Source organism: Macaca thibetana, chromosome 3 (genome assembly GCF_024542745.1).
Source record: "Macaca thibetana thibetana isolate TM-01 chromosome 3, ASM2454274v1, whole genome shotgun sequence".
In the NCBI taxonomy this organism is placed as follows: Eukaryota; Metazoa; Chordata; class Mammalia; order Primates; family Cercopithecidae; genus Macaca; species Macaca thibetana.
Window position 1 is genome coordinate 24322480 of NC_065580.1, and position 20262 is coordinate 24342741.

Genomic DNA, 20262 nt, shown 5'->3' on the forward strand with positions numbered 1-20262 from the left:
ATCTATAACAGGTATTATAGCTACAAATGTTTTACATGACTTTATCATTGAAATATACGTGACCTGCTTTGAAACAGAGTCAACGGCTTAAATAAATGATGACTTACATACCCACAGCATCTAAAAACATAGTGTGGAAGAGTATCATTAAGACAGATAAGCAATCAATTGTGTCATGGCCTACCCTGACTGCTCTGCGCTACATACCATAATCTTTTGCCCTCAATGAACAACAAATTTATGTCACAAGCCCTAATATACCATTCCCTCTGCTCATGTGAATAAAGTTCCATGCACTGTGTTCTACCTTCCCTGCTTCATGCTTCAGCATATAGAAAATCGCGAGTGTCTGTTGTGTTGAAATAAGTGCAACTGTTACAGGAAGGCATGAGTCAGACCCATTTAGAAGCCTACCTAAAATTCACCAAACACATGGAGACACTTTGGGGATGCCATTTTCAGTCACTTTATTGTCAGGAACTTTATTTTTAAACTAATTACAGGTACCCAAACATTGAAGTTCGAAAAATTAAAACAAACCAAAATGAGAACCTCAACAGCCATAGTTGTCTATCTGCTGCTTATTCTTGTGGCCAAAGAGGAATTCTACTAAATGTCAAATGAAGGATGTCGCTAAACTAGAAGACAAGTTAAAGGGCCTTGTTGTCATTTCTGTCATTGTGGTGGCGGTTGTTGGCTTTCTTGGAGAAATATATCTGTGACTTTCTCATTTAATGGGCCTCTGGCCTTAATTATCAAAGCATCCCTTTTCCTAGAGGAAAAGACTAGTAATAAATACGTATGGTATATTATCTAATATCTCTTATTGTCACCCCAGAAAATCTTACTAAATATAAAAGTGAACTACTGATTAGAATAGTGCCTGTCAATGGTGACTCAGAAATGATTTCCTGGATGATAAATACCTTTAACTTCATCTCTACTTGTTGCTCTCCCATCTCAGAAACTGATGACCTTCATTAAACCCCACTAGTTACTAGTTTAGTGACTGACTAGGGGGCTAGCAGGAAAGCTAACTCGTAAGGCTGTGACATAAGCACTGAGGCATCCTAAAGCCTTATCTGGGTCACAATAAGTTACCTAGTTACCTATACAAACTCTACTCCACAGCCTAGCTCTGGAAAATCGGGGAAAAAGAGAGAGAGTTCAGCACCCATAACACACTCCTATGCCACTTCTTTTGCATTTCTTCTTAGCCAACAGTTGGGAGAGACTATTTTTTAGCTTGTTTCACTTTTCCTTGATCTTCTACTTTCTTAATGGCTGCTTGGATCGCCTCTTGGTCACCCAGGAACTGATGAGGCCCAACAGCACGCAGGTTTTCATCCAGTTCCAGAAGAATGGGGACTCCAGTAGGAAGAGTAATGTTGATGATGTCTTCATCTGAGATACCTGTTGATCAGGACAGGAAGAGACTAGGTGTTAAAAGACAACTCAGGAGGAAGTTCTGTTTAATTACATAACTGCACTTTAATCCCATTTAACTGTGTGCCTGAAATATGCAGGTACTGAGGGATTCCAGCTATAATTCCTGGAAGCCAGGAACTTTCCAGAAATTACAAGAAAAAAAGGCTTAGAGATTCACAGCAAGTGCTACATCAGGACAGTAGATACCTTTTGGGAAAATCTGTTCCTGTTTCCTACCTAAATCTGAAAGGAAGGAAAATTATTTTCTCTATGCCCACATTTGTGTTACTAGTTTTCCAAAGAATCAGGTAATCTCAAAAAATCAGAAAGTGAACCAGGAGCGTTTTCTGTGTTTCTCCTTTTATGTGTTGTACCCAGGCTGGTACTAAAATTAGGATTTTTCGCTAATCTCTAAATCTAGTTCATTTGATTAGAATGTGTTTGGTTTTCCCACACTAAGTGAGCTTGGAATACCCAGAGCTAGATCCAGTCCAGCAGGAATGCTTTCCTAGGTGCTTAGAAAGCACAGTCAAGGGGAATCAGGAAGGGATTTTACAGCATGCCTGTGAACACGGCTTGCTCTCCTGTGGTCCCTAAACATTCCAGCTGCTAAAAAAGGAAGGTATATATAATACGCAAGCCACCTTTAGTCCTTTTTAAAGTACAACCGAATTACAGATAATTCAACTTGGACCAGAAGAGCGGTAGTTGTAGTAGAAGTGGTAGTAATAATATTTTTTATTATTACAAGCACTTTTAACAAGAAACAGCAAACATATCCTGAGTACATATTTCATGCCAGGTACTCTTTCAAGCATTTTGTATGTATTAACTCATTTAATCATCATTGCAATCCTGTGACGATATATTATTTCTCCATGTAACAAGTTCTGGCACAGAGAGGTTAAGTAAACAATGATCACACAGATAGTAAATGGCACAGCCTGGATTCAAACCTAGGGGTCTGTACCTACTGTGTAATGTAACTCCTCTCAAGTTTCTCTGATTTCAAAGTGAGCAAAGGGAAGGCCTGACAAAGAGATGAAGTTCAACAAACTAAAAGACAACTGAAAGTATTCAAATTATCTACTTTAAAAATACTCCTTTATTAATTACATAGACTTCTAAATGCTAACCATATGCATCCTGTTCTATCTTAACAGAAAGGACCTAGCTGGAACAAGTTCAGGGGAGTCCAAGGGTTTGTCTTTACTTGAGGGTGGCAGAATAAGTTGTTATCAGTTAGCAATCAATGCACCTTTTCATTTTAATTAGCCATTGGTCCTAACTGTGAGCACCAGCCAAGGAGTCACAGAATCGTAGCACTGGATCCTTACTGCTGGGCTGGCTCTTTATTAGAATTTCATGTCAAGGCCTAGAAGAGCTACCTAATAACTCGTATACACAAACTATCCACACTCAAACAACTATGAAAATGGAAAGGATCTGAACTTGGAAGACACGGTCTCTTCCAAGTAAGTGTACTGTCCCATCACCTCCCCCCCAATCCCCCTGCAATGTCCTTTGCAATTTTAGGCAAGTAACTTCTCTGGACCTCCAATTCTCCTGTCAATTAAAAGAAAGACCAAACGAAAAACACACACTCTTCCTTTGCCAGCATTTTAAAGGGTTGTGGGATAAAAGGGGTGGCTTAAAAGAGAACATACATGAAAAAAAGGTAGCACAATAAGTCTCTCTTCTTTCTCTATTAGGAATTCCCTTCTAGGTAGAAGATTTATACTAAGATACTCCTTTGCCCTGCCAAGCCCCCACCCTCACACTGCAACCTTACAGAAGATTACCATCACAAACTACAGCTGCTGAGAACAAATCTATTCAGACCAGACCGCTAGCTGTTTAGCAGGGAGATGACTGCTCTCGATTCTTAGCACCTTCCGGCTCCATCAGGTCAGAAATGTCAGCTAGCTGCACGACAGCCACCACATACATCCCTCGGAAAGAGCAGGAGGGGAAGTCAACAACCTGTCGTTTGGAGTCAGGTGACCACTGAGCCTTTCAAATCCAACAGTACTCACTCCCAAATCCAGGGGAAGCTCTGGAGGTCTCCAAACCTAACTCATTCACTAACTAGTAACTGAGGGCTCTTTATGTTCCTAGTACTCTGTGGCAGAACATGTGCGAGTGACCTTGGCCAAGATTTTACCTCCAATGAACTATTTCTTCATTTATAAAATGAGAGAGGATAGTCTCTCTAGCACCAGCACTCCTTTATTTTATTCTTAATGGTTAAGAAAAGCAGAGGCACCTTAGAGACACAAAAGCATGAGGACACTGAGTACTGTTTATATTCATCTACTGTGCAAGGACCATGCTTTATCTGTTTCCAGAGTCTGTAAGCATATTGCTCACTAAATTGGAGAGAAAAATGGATTTTATAGATTTCTCCAAATAATCTAAATTCTAAAAATTAATTTGTTAAAAGATAACAAAAGTGACAAAAGTGACCATGTTTGACTAAAGTTTACCAGGAGAAGCAGAAACTATGGGTGTACGTATCTATCAGCATCTCGGATTCACCACTCATAGATGTGTGCCTTTGCAGTGTCACCAACCATTAATCTTAAGCTCTTGAATCCAGGACTTTATTGTAGAATGACTGAACATTCTACTTCTATTCAACATTGTAAGATTCTAGCCAAGGCAACTAGGCAAGACAATGAAATTAAAGGCACCCAGATTGGAAAGGACAAAGTAAAACTATCTCTATTTGCCGAAGGTATGATCCCACCAATAACCTGTTAGAACTAATAAATTCAGCAAGGCTGCAGGATACAAGAACAATACAGAAAAGGAAATTGGGTTTTTAATACAGTAGCAATAAGCAACATGAAAGATTAAGTAAACAATTCTATTTATAATAACATCAAAAAGAATAAAATGCTAAAAATAAATTTAACCCAAAAAGTACAAAACTATACTCTGACTACTACAACACAGTGTTCAAATTAAAGAAAACCTAAATATGTATTTATGGATTAGAAGACGTAACACGTATCAAGAGGGCAACATTCCCTAAATTAACATACAGATTCAATACAATTCTATCAAGAATCTCAGTGGACTTTTTTGTATAAATTGACAAACTGATCTTAAAGTTCATATGGAAATCTAAGGTACTCAGAATAGCCAAAACAATATTGAAAAAGAAGAAAAAACCAAGGGACTCATAGTTCCTGATTTCAAAACTTACTACAAAGCTATAGCAATCAAGATAGACACAGATAAATGAAATAGAATTGGGAACCCAACATAAACCCTCATATTTTTTATCAATAGATTTCCAACAAGTGTGCCAAGGCGATGAAATGCATAAAGAATAATCTTTTCAACAAATAGTACTGGGATAACTGTATATCCACATGTAAAACAATGAAGTTGGATCCCTAATTCACACTTTATGAAAAAATTAACTCAAAATGAATCAAAGACTTAGAGTCAAAAGCTAAAATTGTAAAAATTTTTTAGAAAAGAAGCCATAGGAGTAAAGTCTTCATGACCTTGAGTTAATTAATAGTTTCTTAGATATGACACCAAAAGCATACACAAGAAAAAAAAATAAACTGGCTACATAAAAATTTAAAAATGTTTGTGCTTCAAAGGACACTATTAAGAACATAAAAAGGCAACCCAGAGAATGGGAGAAAAATTTGCATAGCATATATATTCTAGATATATATGTTCTAGAATTATCAGATATAAGAACTGCCTCCAATAATAAAAAGACAAATGATCAAATTTTAAAATGGGCAAAAGGTTTGAACAACCATTTCTCCAAAGATATACAAATGGTCAATAAGCACATAAAAATAGGCTTAATATTACTAGCTATCAAGGAAATGCAAATCAAAACCACAATGAGATACTACTTTGTACCCACTAGGATGGCAACAATAAAAAGTCAGATTATAAACAAGTGTGAGTAAGCATGTGGAGAAACTGGAGTCATAATACACTGTAAAATCAGGTATGCAAAAGGCTATAGCCTCTTTGGAAAACAGTCTGGCAATTCCTTTTGTTACACACACATCTACCATATGACCCAGCAATTCCACTACTAAGCATATACCCAAGAGAAATGAAACATGAGTCTATATAAAACTTGTACACAAACCTTCATAGCAGCATTAATCATAATAGCCAAAAAGTGAACACAACACAAATGTCCATTAGCTAATGAACAGATAAATTAAATGTGGTATATACATACAATAGAATATTATTTGGCAATGAAAAGGAATGAAGTACTGATGCAAACCACAATAAGGTTCTTGGAAGAACCTTGAAAGCATGATGCTACTAAATAAAAGAAGTCAGTCACAAAGGACCACTTATTGCATGAGTTCATTTATATGTAATGTCCACGACAGGCGAATCTATAGTGACAGAAAGTAGATTAGTGGTTGCCCAGGGCTGGGTGGAATAGGGGAGGGACTGAGGGGACAGTAACAGCTAAGGGGTGCTGGGTTTCTTTTTAGGGTAGTGAAAGTGTTCCAATATTGATTGTGGTAATGGAGTTACAATTTTGTGAATACACTAAAAGTCATTTAACTGCATACTTTAAATGGCAAATTGCATGGTATGTGAATTATAATGCAATAAAGATGTTAAAAAATAGTAAACAGGGCCCAGTGCGATGGTTCACGCCTCTAATTCCAGCACTTTGGGAGGCCAAGGTGGGTGGATCACCTGAGGTCAGGAGTTCAAGACCAGCCTGGCCAACATGGCGAAACCCCGTTTCTACTAAAAATACAAAAATTAGCCAGGCATAGTGGTGCGCGCCTGTAATCCCAGCTACTCGGGAGGCTGAGGCAGGAGAATTGCTTGATCCTGGGAGGAGGAGGTTGCAGTGAACTGAGATTGCACTCCAGTCTGGGTGACAGAGCAAGACTCTGTCTTTAAAAAAAAAAAAAAAAAAAAAAAGTAAACAGATCCAGAGAGGTTAAATAAACCTGCTCTAGTCACAGGACTATTGAGGCAGTAAAAATGGACCTTTTTAAACTACCAAATCCCCAGGATTTAAACCCTGGTCAGGTGACTTATCCATGGTTATTTCCACGACTACCGAGGAGGAGAGAGAAGAATGTTTCTATGAACGCTCTACCCTTGTGAAAGGCTGGGTCCTAACTGGACATCTGCTGATGCATCCAGTGTTCCCACGACTGGTAAAGAGAATGAATAAGTTTGTCTGATCCCCAGCTAACATATGGGCCAGCTAACACACTGTGATCATGATGGGCTACGTTTAGGAGTTGTTGTCTGTGACTTTAGAAACAAGTTCCAGGTCTTCAGCAAGGGGCTGGGGCATACATGGGATTCACTTGTTTGACCATGGCCTCAGATCTAACCAGATCCACCAGGTCCCCTCTTTAACAGCGGCACTCTCAAGTTTGGTCCCTTTTATGTGGGACCAAATTAAAGAGCCAAATAAACAAAGGCCACCGAAACTATAATATTTCAACTACAAAGGAAGAAGAGTTCTACAAAAATAGTAATGTTTCCAATAAATAAATAAAATCAACATTCCACTTTAATGACTACTCAAGCCATTCACACAGCAGACTAATTACTTACAAATATTTAAAATACTCAGACTGGTTAATAATCAGTCAATGAGACTTAAGTGACTAAAATTTTAAAACAGCAGATTAGGAAAAACCACAGTGAAGCCATTACTCATTACTCAATTTTGGCATAAGTTACATTCAACATCCTAAGAAAGTTAAGCAGGCAGAGCTCCTAAGGCCAGAATAATGCATCTGAACTATATTAAACCAAACTGAATTAGTGCTATCTTATATAATATCCTATTATAAACTCATTCACTGGAACATTATAGGAAAGTTAAAAATGAGTGGCACATCCCTCGATAACTGGCTCAGATTTTTCTACAATTCTATGGTCGTCTCTCCTTATAAGTGGGGGATTTGTTCCAGGACTGCACGTGTACCAAAATCCACTCACACTCAAGGCTGGAAGTCAGCCCTACGTCTACACAGGTTTCACATCTAGCAAGTGTGGTATTTTTGATCCAAGTTTTGTTGGAAGAAAACCCATGTATAAGTGAACCTATGCAGTTCAAATCCATATTGTTCCAGGGTCGGCTATAAAGGGAACCACCACTGAGTTCTCACCCTGTACCGACCCCTCTCCGCAGTGGTGTGGAGTTAAATACAGTTGTCATTACTTAGTGGACCATATTACTAAATAATTTCTGGACTCTAGCAGCCAAACCATAACAGTGTTACTTACAGTTGAACAAACATTTACTAAATTCTTGCAGTGGGCAAGGCACTGTGTTCTACAGTAATGTGTGGAGGAGCAGGTGCAGGGCGAGAACTCAGTGGTGTTTCCCTTTACAGCTACCCCTGTCTTTAAGGGTCCGCCATTGCCTTTAAGTCTTGAATCTTCATGTAGAAGCACCTCGGAGCTAACTGCAGTCAATTTAAATAATGGGATATTTTAAGGAAGAAATAATGAAAGTTTGGGATAATAAGTCCAGGAAGTAACTCAAGGTCAAAATTGGGGAGAAAGTCAAACAACTTTATTTTCTGCATAGAGGACTAACTTCAGGAAGTCAAATTTGCACCTACCAACCCTCTCCCCTAAGTCACCATAGCAGGAACAGGAACCAAAGACAAACTGTTATGTACACTGTACATCTACCAAAGCACCTCCTGGTAGAGGTGCTTGTGCAAATGCTCACTTTCCCCACCAGGATTATAAATTCCTTGAGAACAGGAACAATGTTTGATCCATTTCTGTATCACCCATGTTGTTAGAACACAGAGCCTTACCCACTGCAAGATTTAGTAAATGTTTGTTCAACTAACACTTTTATGGTTTGGCTGCTAGGGTCCAGAAATTATTTAGTAATATGATCCACTAAGTAATTACAACTGTATTTGTTATGTGAATCTACTTTTTACATGTAACTAAAGGCTATAAGGAATAAAATGTTAGGCTGGGTGTGGTGGCTCACGCTTGTAATCCCAGCACTTTGGGAGGCAGAGGCAGGCGATCACGAGGTCATGAGATCGAGACCATCCTGGCTAACACAGTGAAACCCCGTATCTACCAAAAATACAAAAACAAAATTAGCTGGGCGTGGTGGTGGGCGCCTGTAGTCCCAGCTACTTGGGAGGCTGAGGTGGGAAAATGGCGTGAACCCGGGAGGCGGAGCTCGCAGTGAGCCGAGATCCCGCCACTGCACTCCAGCCTGGGGGACAGAGACAGACTCCATCTCAAAAAAAAAAAAAAGAACAAAATGTTAATTAAAAATCCTAAAACATAAAGCCTATATATGGAAACACCCTAAGGACTTTGTCAGAGGTGCAGTATAGACAAATTTCAGAAAGAGGTTAAAAGCTCCACAAAAGGACCCTGTGTCTCATTCACATATAGGTGCAGTATCCCTGGTACCAAGAACAAGACCTGATGTAGTGAACCCTAGGTGCATACCTGAACTGAATAAATTCTAACTCTCTGGGTTTTCAAATTAAATCTAGTCTTTTACTGTTGAAGCCTTGATTAAACACTGTGCTCCCCATGACCTTACCAAGAAAAAAAAGGAGAATTAAAAGAATCTTAGCCTCGAAGAAAAAGCTGTTGACATCTAGTGCCAATAAAATAAACAATTCAAATTAAATGGCTTTATATGTTCTTTGCTTTTCTCCAAAGTGTTCAAAATCTTTGAATTTTAGAAAACAGAAGAGATGGACAGAGAGACAGAAAGATTTGCTACAGGACGAAAAGGAAAGAAGAAACCCCAATTCTGTAGTGCATACGCTTTGGAATCAGGAAAAAAAAGGGAAACAACTCCAGTCAACTCATTCATTAAATAAGGTGCGACCCACTCATTCCTCACTTCCCTCTCCTGGTCAGGTAATCACAATTCAAACCCTACCGACAAACAATCTGTGATAAGAGTTCTGTATTCCTTTATGGCCAATACGAGCTGAAACAAGAGATTCTGAATCTCATAGATGATCTACCTATTTTTAATTTTAATTATTTAAGATCTGAATACTATATATGTAAAGATGGGCTAGGGTGATTTGAATATTATAACACGATAAAATAACAGACTAATTTAGAATAAGGCACAGAGAAGAATCCATTCTACGTTTAATTTTATAGTTAAAATAGCCTATAATGTTTAAAAAATAAAGGGTTCTACAAATCAATTATTATAAAAGACAGCTTAGCCACAGCAACAGGCAACTACTTGCCTCACAGAAGAGAGGCCTGAATTGGCTGCTTCTGAAAATATCACACTAAAATGCCAAAGGTGACCAACTCATCAGTCCCTGTCCCCACAGCTAGTCCCAGCTGACCATTCCTCTCTGAGTGTCTAATTTTATCTCACCACTTCTGTGCCTTGCTATATATGCAGCTGCACACAGGTCTTCAGGGATCAAGTCTGTCTTGCATGAGTGTCTTGTGTGTCACTCTTACTCCAAACTTGAAACTGCCTCGTCCTGTGCTTGAACCCAGACTAAACAATCCATTTCCTCTGGCGAGATGCAGACTACATCCAGTGTTTCATTTTGGTACCTGGCTTTTCCTTTGATGCTCGCCAGCAGGAAACAAACAGGAAGTGACTATGCCAACCACAGAGAATGAAACACATGCCTGTCTGGAACACTACAGTACAGGATGCTTTCAGATACTTAGGTTGACATTAGATGTTTTCATGGTGGCGCTTTGTGAGAAGTGTCTCTGAACCAGTCAGAAGTGGGCCCTGCTTTTTAACCTGGACTTATTAGCACAATCATAGGTAATTATATTTCTAAAAGCCAGTAAAGCAGTGCCTTAAGTAGGCATTTTTTTACTATATAATATTCTGTATGTCTTGTTTTGACTTCTTTCTTCTGAAAGCATTAACTACCATCAGATTAAAAGTAAAGCAATCTCAAAAGCATATACGATTTATGAGCAGAGATATTATATAAATAAGTCATTTGACAGGGGAAGGGTCATCCCCATCAGCCAAGAAGCCTGTCTTAGGTACTGACTTGTGGTTTCCGTGTTTGCAATTCTCATACAAGAGTGTTATCTAGCTCCGAATCAGTATCACTTGCCTCTCAGTGTACCATTCATCTGTGTTGACTCCAGGAGGTCCTTGTTGACCTGCTCCTAGACTAGGTTGTTACAAGAAGAAAAAGGAGGGGATGGAAGGCCCAATTAAGGCTAACGAAATTGATGATAATAAGCAGAGATAGCTCTGGGATAAAAAAATTAAAAAACTTTATTAGAGGAGTTTTCAACCTGTAACAATAGCAAGATTCTCAAACAAAACTTCATGGTCCAGCAACTTAAACATAACTTCTCATGAAGAAGGACTTTAAAAGGCAGTTCCCTATAATGACCATGATTTAGGTGCTAAATAAAGTCAGAACCAGATGGCTCCTGAAGCCTCGAGAAAGCATAACAAATGCCCTCCAGGTTAGTTTTCAAAGGCAAAGATAGGTGCATATAGCAACCTTCACTTAATTCTCCTAATTGGCAATGGTGAGTTCACTGGATAAAGCAAGGCTTTTTGAGGTAAAATTTACATACAGCAAAAGTCACCCTTTTTAGCATATAAGTTCTATGCGTTTTGACAACTGCATACAATAATGTAATAACCAGTCAAGATATAAAACAGCTCTATCAAACCCTTAAAATTTCCTTGTGCCCCTTGGCAGCCTACCCTTTCCCCACCCATCTGTTTTATTTCCCGATAAAACATTTTCCAAAATGGCACATAAATGGAATCATACAATACACAGCTGTTTTAGCCCAATTTCTTTCACTTAGCACAATGCAGCTGAGGTTCATCCATGATAATGGGTGTATCAATAGTTTGCTTCTTTTTATTAAAGCAGTTTCTTTAAGCAAAACAGCTTACTGATCAATGACTGATCAAACGAAATAAAAAATATGACCTGGATATACTAAACAGCAAAGTAAAACGCAGTATTGAACCATAGCTTTCCAGTGAATTCAGAGCCATGTTCTAGTTCCTACATAAAACAACATGTGTATGTAAAATGTCTAAAACTATGCTTGGCACGCAGTATGCACTCAAGAAAGGTCATCTTGTATAGCTATGCTAGAGTGCGCCATTCAGACCACAATATTAAAACAGCAGTAATAATTTAAGACTTGATTAGTTGCATTAAATTACCTTTTTATAGTTTACCTGCCATGGATGTTCTTGACTCAGCTTCTTAAAACACAGTATTCCAAACGAAGAACAGGTCAAGGGAAGGGCTACCTTTTAGAAAAAAATTTTAAAGCCCAGGTGATAACCGTGTGTGGAGCCTCAGTGAACTGAGTTTTGAGTAGAGTTCTTGACGCCAACTAATTACCATGATCGTGGCCAAGGAATCTGGAGTCTCTTTAGACTTCAGTTTCCTCCAACAGCACCTGTCTTCTTTTCCACAAATGGAGAAAGCATCAGTCAGGATATGACTGCCTATAGTGTCATAATATCAAATATTTGAGAAACAGCTAACATCTTCAGAACCAATACTCTTTACTGTTGAGGTACACGGATGATACCTCTAAGAGTAGACCTAAGAGGAGATGAGTAATATTAGCATACTCTTAGTAGAAAATCTTAAAGCAATTTGAGATTTCAGCATAGACCAATATTCTAATTAGTTATTTAACTGGGGTCATAATTCTTCCCACCCCATAGTTACAGTTTTCAAACAATAAGAAAGTATTTTTCTGATAGGACAGTATGCTGTCATTGATGCTATCAGTTACCACACTCCTTCCCAGTAGGTAAAACATTTTAACTTGTCAAGCAGTTTAAAGACAAAATAGGGAAAATTTACTCCAGTCTCTTGAAAGAGCCTATATTGTATGGGTGAAGTTTATATAAACATCTCTAGAAAGCATGGCTTGGAATCAGATGAATCTGCAGCCACAAGTGTTTTTACTTTCATAATAAATGAAAAGAAATTTAGCAACTTTTGTGCTTACAGAAATATAAACCCTGGTTATGCCCATTTCTAGATTCAATTCTTAACAGTAGTGAAAGCTAACATCTTCATTTTCATGTTTTTATTTTCTAAAAGTGGGTCTCACTATGTTGTCCAGGCTGATCTTAAACCTAGGTGCAAGCAATCCTCCTGCTCCACTTCCCTAGTAGCTGAGACTACAGCTGCGTGACACCACATCCAGCTCAACATCTTTATAGTGAGGTAACCACATAATTTATCATCCAGGCTGGGGCACTTTTGAAAGTAAAAGGAGATGCTATTAATAATTACATTCGGACAACAGATATTAATCACAAAATGGGCATGTATGATCATGTAACTTGATAGTAAGCATAAACTTGCAATTAAGATAGTAACTTTTGTTTTTTACCACCATTAACACATACACATGAACTGGCAAAGTAGTCCTTCCTATAAAAGAAAATCTTTATTTCCCCCTAAACAGTTGGGGAGATTCACTTAATTTCTGGAGTCTCGAAAAGTTAGCATCTAAATCCTATGAAATGTTTTATTTTAGGTTGGTAAGTAACCAAGCACACAAACCCCTGTAATTTGAGCTCTGGAAAGTTAGACATGCAATACAAGAGGACTAATATTAGACTAACACACCTATTCTGGCGAGTTAATACATCTATAATCAATTTTGAAAGGGCTAAAATCTCACTAAATTAACAGAAATGATGTGAAAAAAATACGATGACATACTATTTCTTCTGATCTTGAGAAAGTCACTTATGCTTAATTCTTACAGTTGTGAAATAGAATACTTGGGACCTTATTTTTCAGTAGACATTGTAAGAGAAACTTTATTAATGCAGATTGGCATTTAGAGACAATAAATAACTTATACAAAAATGATCCTGAAATCCAATCCAGCCTATTTCATGTACATGACATAGTTTCTTCCATGTTAGGTGTGGGAGTTAAGTCATAGTAGGGAACTACAGCAACATCTAAGAACTCCATTAGTATTAACTGGAGTACCACCAGGGGGTACTATAGGCCAGAAAGGAACAAAGTCGTCATATCCAGGATGGGTGAGAGTCAAGCTTACAAACTATCCTTCTATTTTCCTGCAGACAAATCTGGATCCTCACATCCACTCTATTAGTTTTCTTGGCTACGTTCTTATCCTAACTGCATGTTCTGGCTTTTCTGCCATTTTTTCCCTCTAACTCTCTGCCATCCTCCTTGGTCACCAACCCCATCGTTTTTATTTTCTACCTCTCTCATAGAGACCTCCCTCTCCGGTAGCCCACGTCCTTTTCTGTGTTCACATACTTCCCACTGAAGTCATTGCCTACAATTTACCTCTTTCTGCACCAACCCCACTGTTTTACATCAATTATCCCCCAAATAAAAACATTTTCTACAAAGCCTGTTTATGGTAATAGGAATAGGAGTTATAATGTAAGGCTACTTTAAAATGTCATTAATGGCCAGGTGCACGGTGGCTCATACCATAATCCCAGCACTTTAGGAGGCTCAGGTGGGTAGATTGCTTGAGGCCAGGAGTTCGAGACCAGCCTGGCCAACATGGCGAAACCCCATCTCTACTAAAAAGCTACAAAAATTAGCCAGGTGTGGTGGTACACGCCTATAATCCTAGCTACTCAGAAAGCTGAGGCATGAGAATCGCTTGAACCCAGGAGGCGAAGGCTGCAGTGAGCCAAGATCGAATCACTACATTCCAGCCTGGGCAACACAGTGAGACTTTGTCTAAAAAAGAAAAGAAAAGAAAATGTCATTAATCTCTAAAGGTCATTCAGTTTCATACTTCCAACTTAAAAAAATAAAATAAAATAAAATAAGACCTTTAGATGAAGGACTGGAAGCTGCCTGAAGACCAATGCCTGCTTATTTCCCAGCGAGCCCTGTAAGTCCACTTCTGCCCCAGCGGTCAAAGCTGCACTTTCATTTTTCCCGGTGTTCTATACTCCACAGCCGTGCATTTCAGCTTTGTACTCACTTCCATATGTTTGCCCTCCCCTATGGTTTTCTAGGCCAATGACAAATCCTTTTACCTTTCAATTCCATTATTATTTTTCCAGCTTTAATGAGATATAATTCACATACAATTCACCCACACAAAGTGTGCAACTCAATGGCTCTTAGCATATTCAGAGTTGTGCAACCCTCACTACAATCAATTTTAGAGTATTTTGTATCACCCCAACAAGAAACTCTGTACGCATCAGCAAATCACTTGCAAAATCTTCCATCCTCCCTACCCTCTAGGCAACAACCACTCTACCTTCTGTTTCTAAAGATTTGCCTATTCTGGGTATTTCATATAAATGAAATCCTATAATATGTGATCCCTTGTGGCTGGCTTCTTTCACATAACAGAGTTATTTCAATATTCGTCCATATGGTAGCATGTATCAGCATCACCTCCCCTTTTATTTCCAAGTAATATTCCATTGTATAGACAGATCCCATTTATAAGTTGATGAACACTGGGGTTGTTCCATCTTTTGTCTACTACGAATAATGCTGCTCTGCAGGTTTAGGTACAAGTTGTTGTGTGGACATGTGCTTTCGTTCCTCTTGGGCATTGTGATGGTTTGAACTGTGATCCCCTCAAAAAGATACGCTGAAGTCCCAACCTCCAGTACCTCAGAATGTGACCCTATTTGGAAATATAGTGTTTAACAGAGAATAATCCCATTAAAATGGAGGGCACTGGTGGGAGGGGGTGGGCTAATATTATTGGTGGCCTTATAAAAGGGGAAATGTGGATAAGAAACACACACCCAAGGAGAATGCCAAGGAGTGATGCTTCTGCAAGCCACAGAACATCAAAGATTGCCAACAAACACCGAAGCTAGCCAAGGCAAGGAAGAATTGTCTCCTAGATTCATCGGAGAGAGCACAGCCCTGCTCACACCCTGATTTGGGACTTCCAGCCCCCAGAAAACACATTTCTATTGTTTTAACCCACCCAGTTTGGGTGCTTTCTTACGGCAGCACTGGGAAGCTAATATAGCTATATGCATAGGTGTGGGATTGCTGGATCCTATGGTAACTCTGTGTTCAGCCCTTCTGAGGAGCTGCCAGATTGTTTTCCAAAGCAGGTACACCATTTGATTAAATTAATTTCATAAATTGCTAATAGTTTCAAAACCTCCCTCAAATGTGGAAAAGTAAGTTTTGTTATGTCTAAACACAACCTCTACATGTAATTTTCTCTTTGCCCCCAGCATGGTTATAGTCTTCTTTACCACCGTTTCTAAATGTTCGTATTTCCTCAAAAAGAACAGTAACAAACAGCTAAATCATCAATGCACTAGCAGGAGGGGATGTGTACAATCAGCTGTGGGTGGGCTGTAGAATGAGTTTAAAGAGATCTATAACAAATTTGAAGATAGGTGAAGAGTCAGTGGTATTAAACAGTAGGAAACTTTTTAAAAGGGGGACTTCCAAGCTAAGAAGGTGGAGAAAGAGGATCCTAAAGGCATTTTCTTGAGGGAAGGGAGCCTGGCCACAGTAAATCTGAGTCCCAATTCTAAAAAAGGAGTTGGCACAGTTGAATAGAATACACCTCTGGCAGAAATTCTGAAATTCTGAATTTCAGTTTGTTGTCTAGTAGGAGCCTCAACTCTTCTTCAAACAATAAAATACTATGGTCCATTAATGATGAAGTTATATATCACTAATGATGAAGTTAAAGATCTAATTATCCTGAACAAGAACAGAAACTTTTAAATACTTGAGTAAATAAGATACGCATGTGCGTGTGCGCGTGCACATAAACACGCGCGCGCACACACACACACACATATCAAGTGCCACATCTAGCCAATAAAATTTTAGTATCTAATAGTCTGTAGATTTTAGGTCTCTGCATGACTAATGGATGTCAGCTATACAAGTAATGATTTAGTTCTTGGTCATGTTATAAAAATCAGGGGAAAATAATCACATGCTAAAGATTACTTCATTTTTAACTAATAATCTATTTCTACTTATTTCACATACAAAGTCAGCCTTTTTACTTGTCACAGCCTCTTATAGAAAATTCAAGCGGAATGAAAAGGAATGGTAGAGAAATGTCTATTTATTACCAGTAAGCTAACTGCTGACAGTGATGAAAGGCAGGAAAACACCACATAGGGCATATCATGCAAAAAGCACAATCATCTGGGATGAGTGGAGACAGAGAGGGAAATGAGAAATCCGCAGAACAGTCAGAAATCCAGAAGGTGTCACAGTGCAATCACTGATGCTCAAAACCGGTGAACCTGAATTCTCAAAAGAGTTCATTTGGTTCATGTTACTTAAAAACAAGGTAACAATACAATATGTTTTAGTATACATTTAGAACATGACATAAAGTAGTTAAAATTATGGCGCTGCTGATTTCCAAAAATTGAGAGTCAAGATAAATACATAAACCAACTACGCTTTTAGTTTCCTTCCCCCTAACTTTCTTCCAGTCAATGACTAAACCTGCTCTGAAAAGAGGAGTGAAACAAAAGAACTGCTCAGGAAACCTACGTCTGGAAACACAGCAATCATTGTTTAAAGTTGGAAGAACGTGAGCAAAACTGAAGTCTAGATAATTTACTCAACTTGAAGAACTCAAATTTACTTTCAAGGCCGTTTCAACAATTCCTTCCTTTCCTAGCTTCCTTTCATTTCACTACAACAAGCCATACAGTCCTTTAGACCAGTGCTTCTCAAAGTGTGGAACCCCAATCAGCAGTATCAGCATCACCTAACGCTTCTAAGAAATGCAGATTCTCAGGGTGCACCCCAGACCTACTGCTTCCGAAACTCGCAGGGTGGGACCCAGAGTCTGTGATACACCAACCTCTCCAGGTGACTCTGATGCTTGCTAAAGTCTGAAAACTGCTGCTTCGGGTAACAGGAATGGAAAACGCACAAGAGATCTGATTTCTAGAACAAGATGATTCTTAAATCTGAAGTGACAAAGGGGGATAGAGAAGGAGAGTCTATTGTGTAGCTAGGGCATCATTAGCTTAATTTCTAGATTAAGGCCCAGATATCACACTTGGCAACCTCTAATAAGTGGTATATAAAGCTGGTACCTTCCAGGTGTTTTAGGAGTGCCCTACTGCTATTTCCATGAGCAGATATCAGAACGGTTTTGCCACGTAAGACTTCAGGAGCAATCCTTTCATTCCAATAGGGAAGGAGTCTTTCCAGAACATCCTTTAAGCTTTCAGACCGTGGCAGTTGATCCAAGGGCACATCACATACTTTATACCTCCGGTCGTTGTAGATTTCGTGGTAGTAAGGATGAGACTCCTCAATGGGAGGCGGGGTTATATTGTAGCTTCTTCTCCAGAGCCTCACTTGTTCTTCACCATGATTCAAAGCCATTTGCTCCCTGTTGAGACCGATCAAGGCCCCATAGTGACGCTCATTTAGACGCCAGGAGCTTTCCACGGGCACCCATTCCTGCCCTAGCTCTTCTAGGATCAGCCAGGCTGTGTGAATGGACCGATTAAGGACAGATGTGAATACAAGATCAAACTCAAAGTTTAATGCTTTGAGTTGCTTCCCACAGTTCCGAGCTTCCTCCATGCCTTCACTGTTGAGTTTCTGATCCACCCAGCTACAAAAACGGTTCTCCTTATTCCAAGCACCCTCTCCATGTCTTAACATAATAAGTTTGTACTTGGACATACTGATGGCTGAACTTCCCAGGCGTTTTCAAATGGGCTAATATTCAAGGACAGCAATACATCTAGAAAGACAAGAACAAGTCTAAGTTATATTCTTCATTCAACTGACCACCTAGGAATAGAAACAGCTTTACAACACCCAATTTCTAAAAGAAACTGAAATCCCTTTGAACAGTCAGAAACGTGATAACTCATACACTAGGACACATACAGGCATATTCTATAGATATTAATAATTCATTACAGGGAATCTAGTTGACTTAAATTTTCTGATGTTTGGATAGCATGTTAACTGTATGACATAAAATAACAAAACACTTCATTCTAATGGCATGCTGTGTTTCTGCCAGATACAAAGGCTATTTATGCTTACAGTAGAAAGGATTTAATATAATGAGTTACAGACGTCTGAAAGAATGACTAGTAGCTGGGAACTCCCAGCTCCCAGCAGCTGACTCTACACTGAAGGCATCCTTTTCACTTTTGTTTTCCTGTGGTGGAAAAAGAAGTATTTACCAGTATCACATTCTTATATTATTAGAATAATATAGAAGTTATTAAACATGTTATTTCAGTGCACCACTGCATATATCTGGCATGTATCACTGGCTGGTGGCAACTAGCTCTTCAATGCCACAGGCTACATCACACACTAGAAAATCTAAGGTATGCAAAATACATCAGTTCAATAGTCAGACAAATTAAAAATGATTTAAAGAGACACTAACACCAAATATGGTATGCACCTAAATAATCTTGCACCTGCCTGAAGATAGTTTTCAGCAGGAATAAATCCAGATGCAAAATAAGCTATCAAATGCAAGCAGCTGAGGGATGCTGCCTGTACAAACAGATCTGGTCTGTAGGAGTGAGAGGAACCACACTGATAAAGAGGCCACGCCTCCTCCTCCCCAGCCCTCCAGATATCCTACACACACCAGCTACATCTTAGCAGGGGAAGAATCTAGTAAAGGGAGACCAGCAACTCTCAAGCTATGCTGAACTCCTTACATTTAAGCCGCTGGCCTGAAGATCTGCTGGGCCCACTCTGAACTCGGAGAATCTGCTGACATGGCTGCTCGGTCTGCCTTTCTCTCCTTGTGGTGGACACATCTGCACTGACACATGCTTGGTTTACATGCCTGGCGTCTCCATCTCCGCTCCAGTGTTTTTGCATACTGGGTTGTAAAGATTATACGAGAACTAGGGCCTGGTCTTCTGCCACTCATGGCAACTTCCATTAACTGGAGATTTTCTGTCCCACTTAAACTGTGAGTCACCCACAGTAAAATAACAATCAGTGGCAAAATTGATAGGAATCTAGATCTAGTTTCTACCTTTCTTTAGTAATTCCTAGAGATTCTGGAGGGAAAACAGTCTTTAAAATAAGGCTTTATATTTCAATGGAAGGCAAACAGAGGACTTAAGGGAAGAAATCAAATTGAGGTGATATGCAAGTACCGTCATGTGTTGCTTAATGAAGGCAATTATGTTCTGGCAAATGCATCATTAGGTGATTTCGTCGGGCAAACAACATAGAATGTACTTACACAAACCTAGATGGTATACATAATTTTACTTATGTATGTTTTTTCATATGGAAAACCAAGTATCCCAGCACAATTAATGAATATCAATCATTTCCCCTACTCGATCTGCAATGCCAATGTCAAGTGCCACATATTAGATGTCTATAGATGCTCCATTGCCATCTTACAGGGTCACCATCATACACGCGATCCATGCTTGACTGAAACACCGTTAGGTGGTGCATGGCTGAAATTGAAAGGCTACAGCAGTTAGGATGATGATTCTCCTTTCTTGCTAAGTACCAGGTTGCTGTGCACGTGGAGCAGGGAAGTGCCAGGGAACCAGAAGAGCCTAGGCTCAGGACCCAGGTGAGAGCATCCCACAGAGCTGAGAATTCCCCAGGAGGGAGCCCAATGTCTCTGTCCTTAGCAGAGAAGTGACATCGGGGTGGCAGAACAGAGAAGGGAACAAAAGGTATCTAGGGAGTGTTTTGCCAGATGACTGCCTATGCCCAGGGGCAGAATAGTCATGAGTCTAACAAAGTTCAAGCTTCAGAGCCCCTCACCTGCAAGAAACCAAGCTATGAATACACACATACATACACACACACACACACACACACACACACACGGAGG

At 39.3% G+C, this 20262-nt stretch overlaps 1 protein-coding gene across 2 annotated transcripts in view; it reads right to left on the reverse strand.

Annotated features, from left to right (window-relative positions):
* Nucleotides 1–442: 442 nt before the first annotated feature.
* The window catches only part of BPGM (bisphosphoglycerate mutase), a 32376-nt gene continuing 12556 nt past the window's right edge, over nucleotides 443–20262 (reverse strand). For both annotated transcript variants that reach the window (XM_050782422.1, XM_050782423.1), the window contains 2 exons: nucleotides 17498–18159; nucleotides 443–1413 (listed from right to left, as the gene is read on the reverse strand). In XM_050782422.1, the coding sequence (XP_050638379.1) occupies nucleotides 1235–1413; nucleotides 17498–18098 (780 nt within the window). In that variant the 5' untranslated portion in view covers nucleotides 18099–18159 and the 3' untranslated portion in view covers nucleotides 443–1234. The remainder of the gene's footprint in view (nucleotides 1414–17497; nucleotides 18160–20262) is intronic.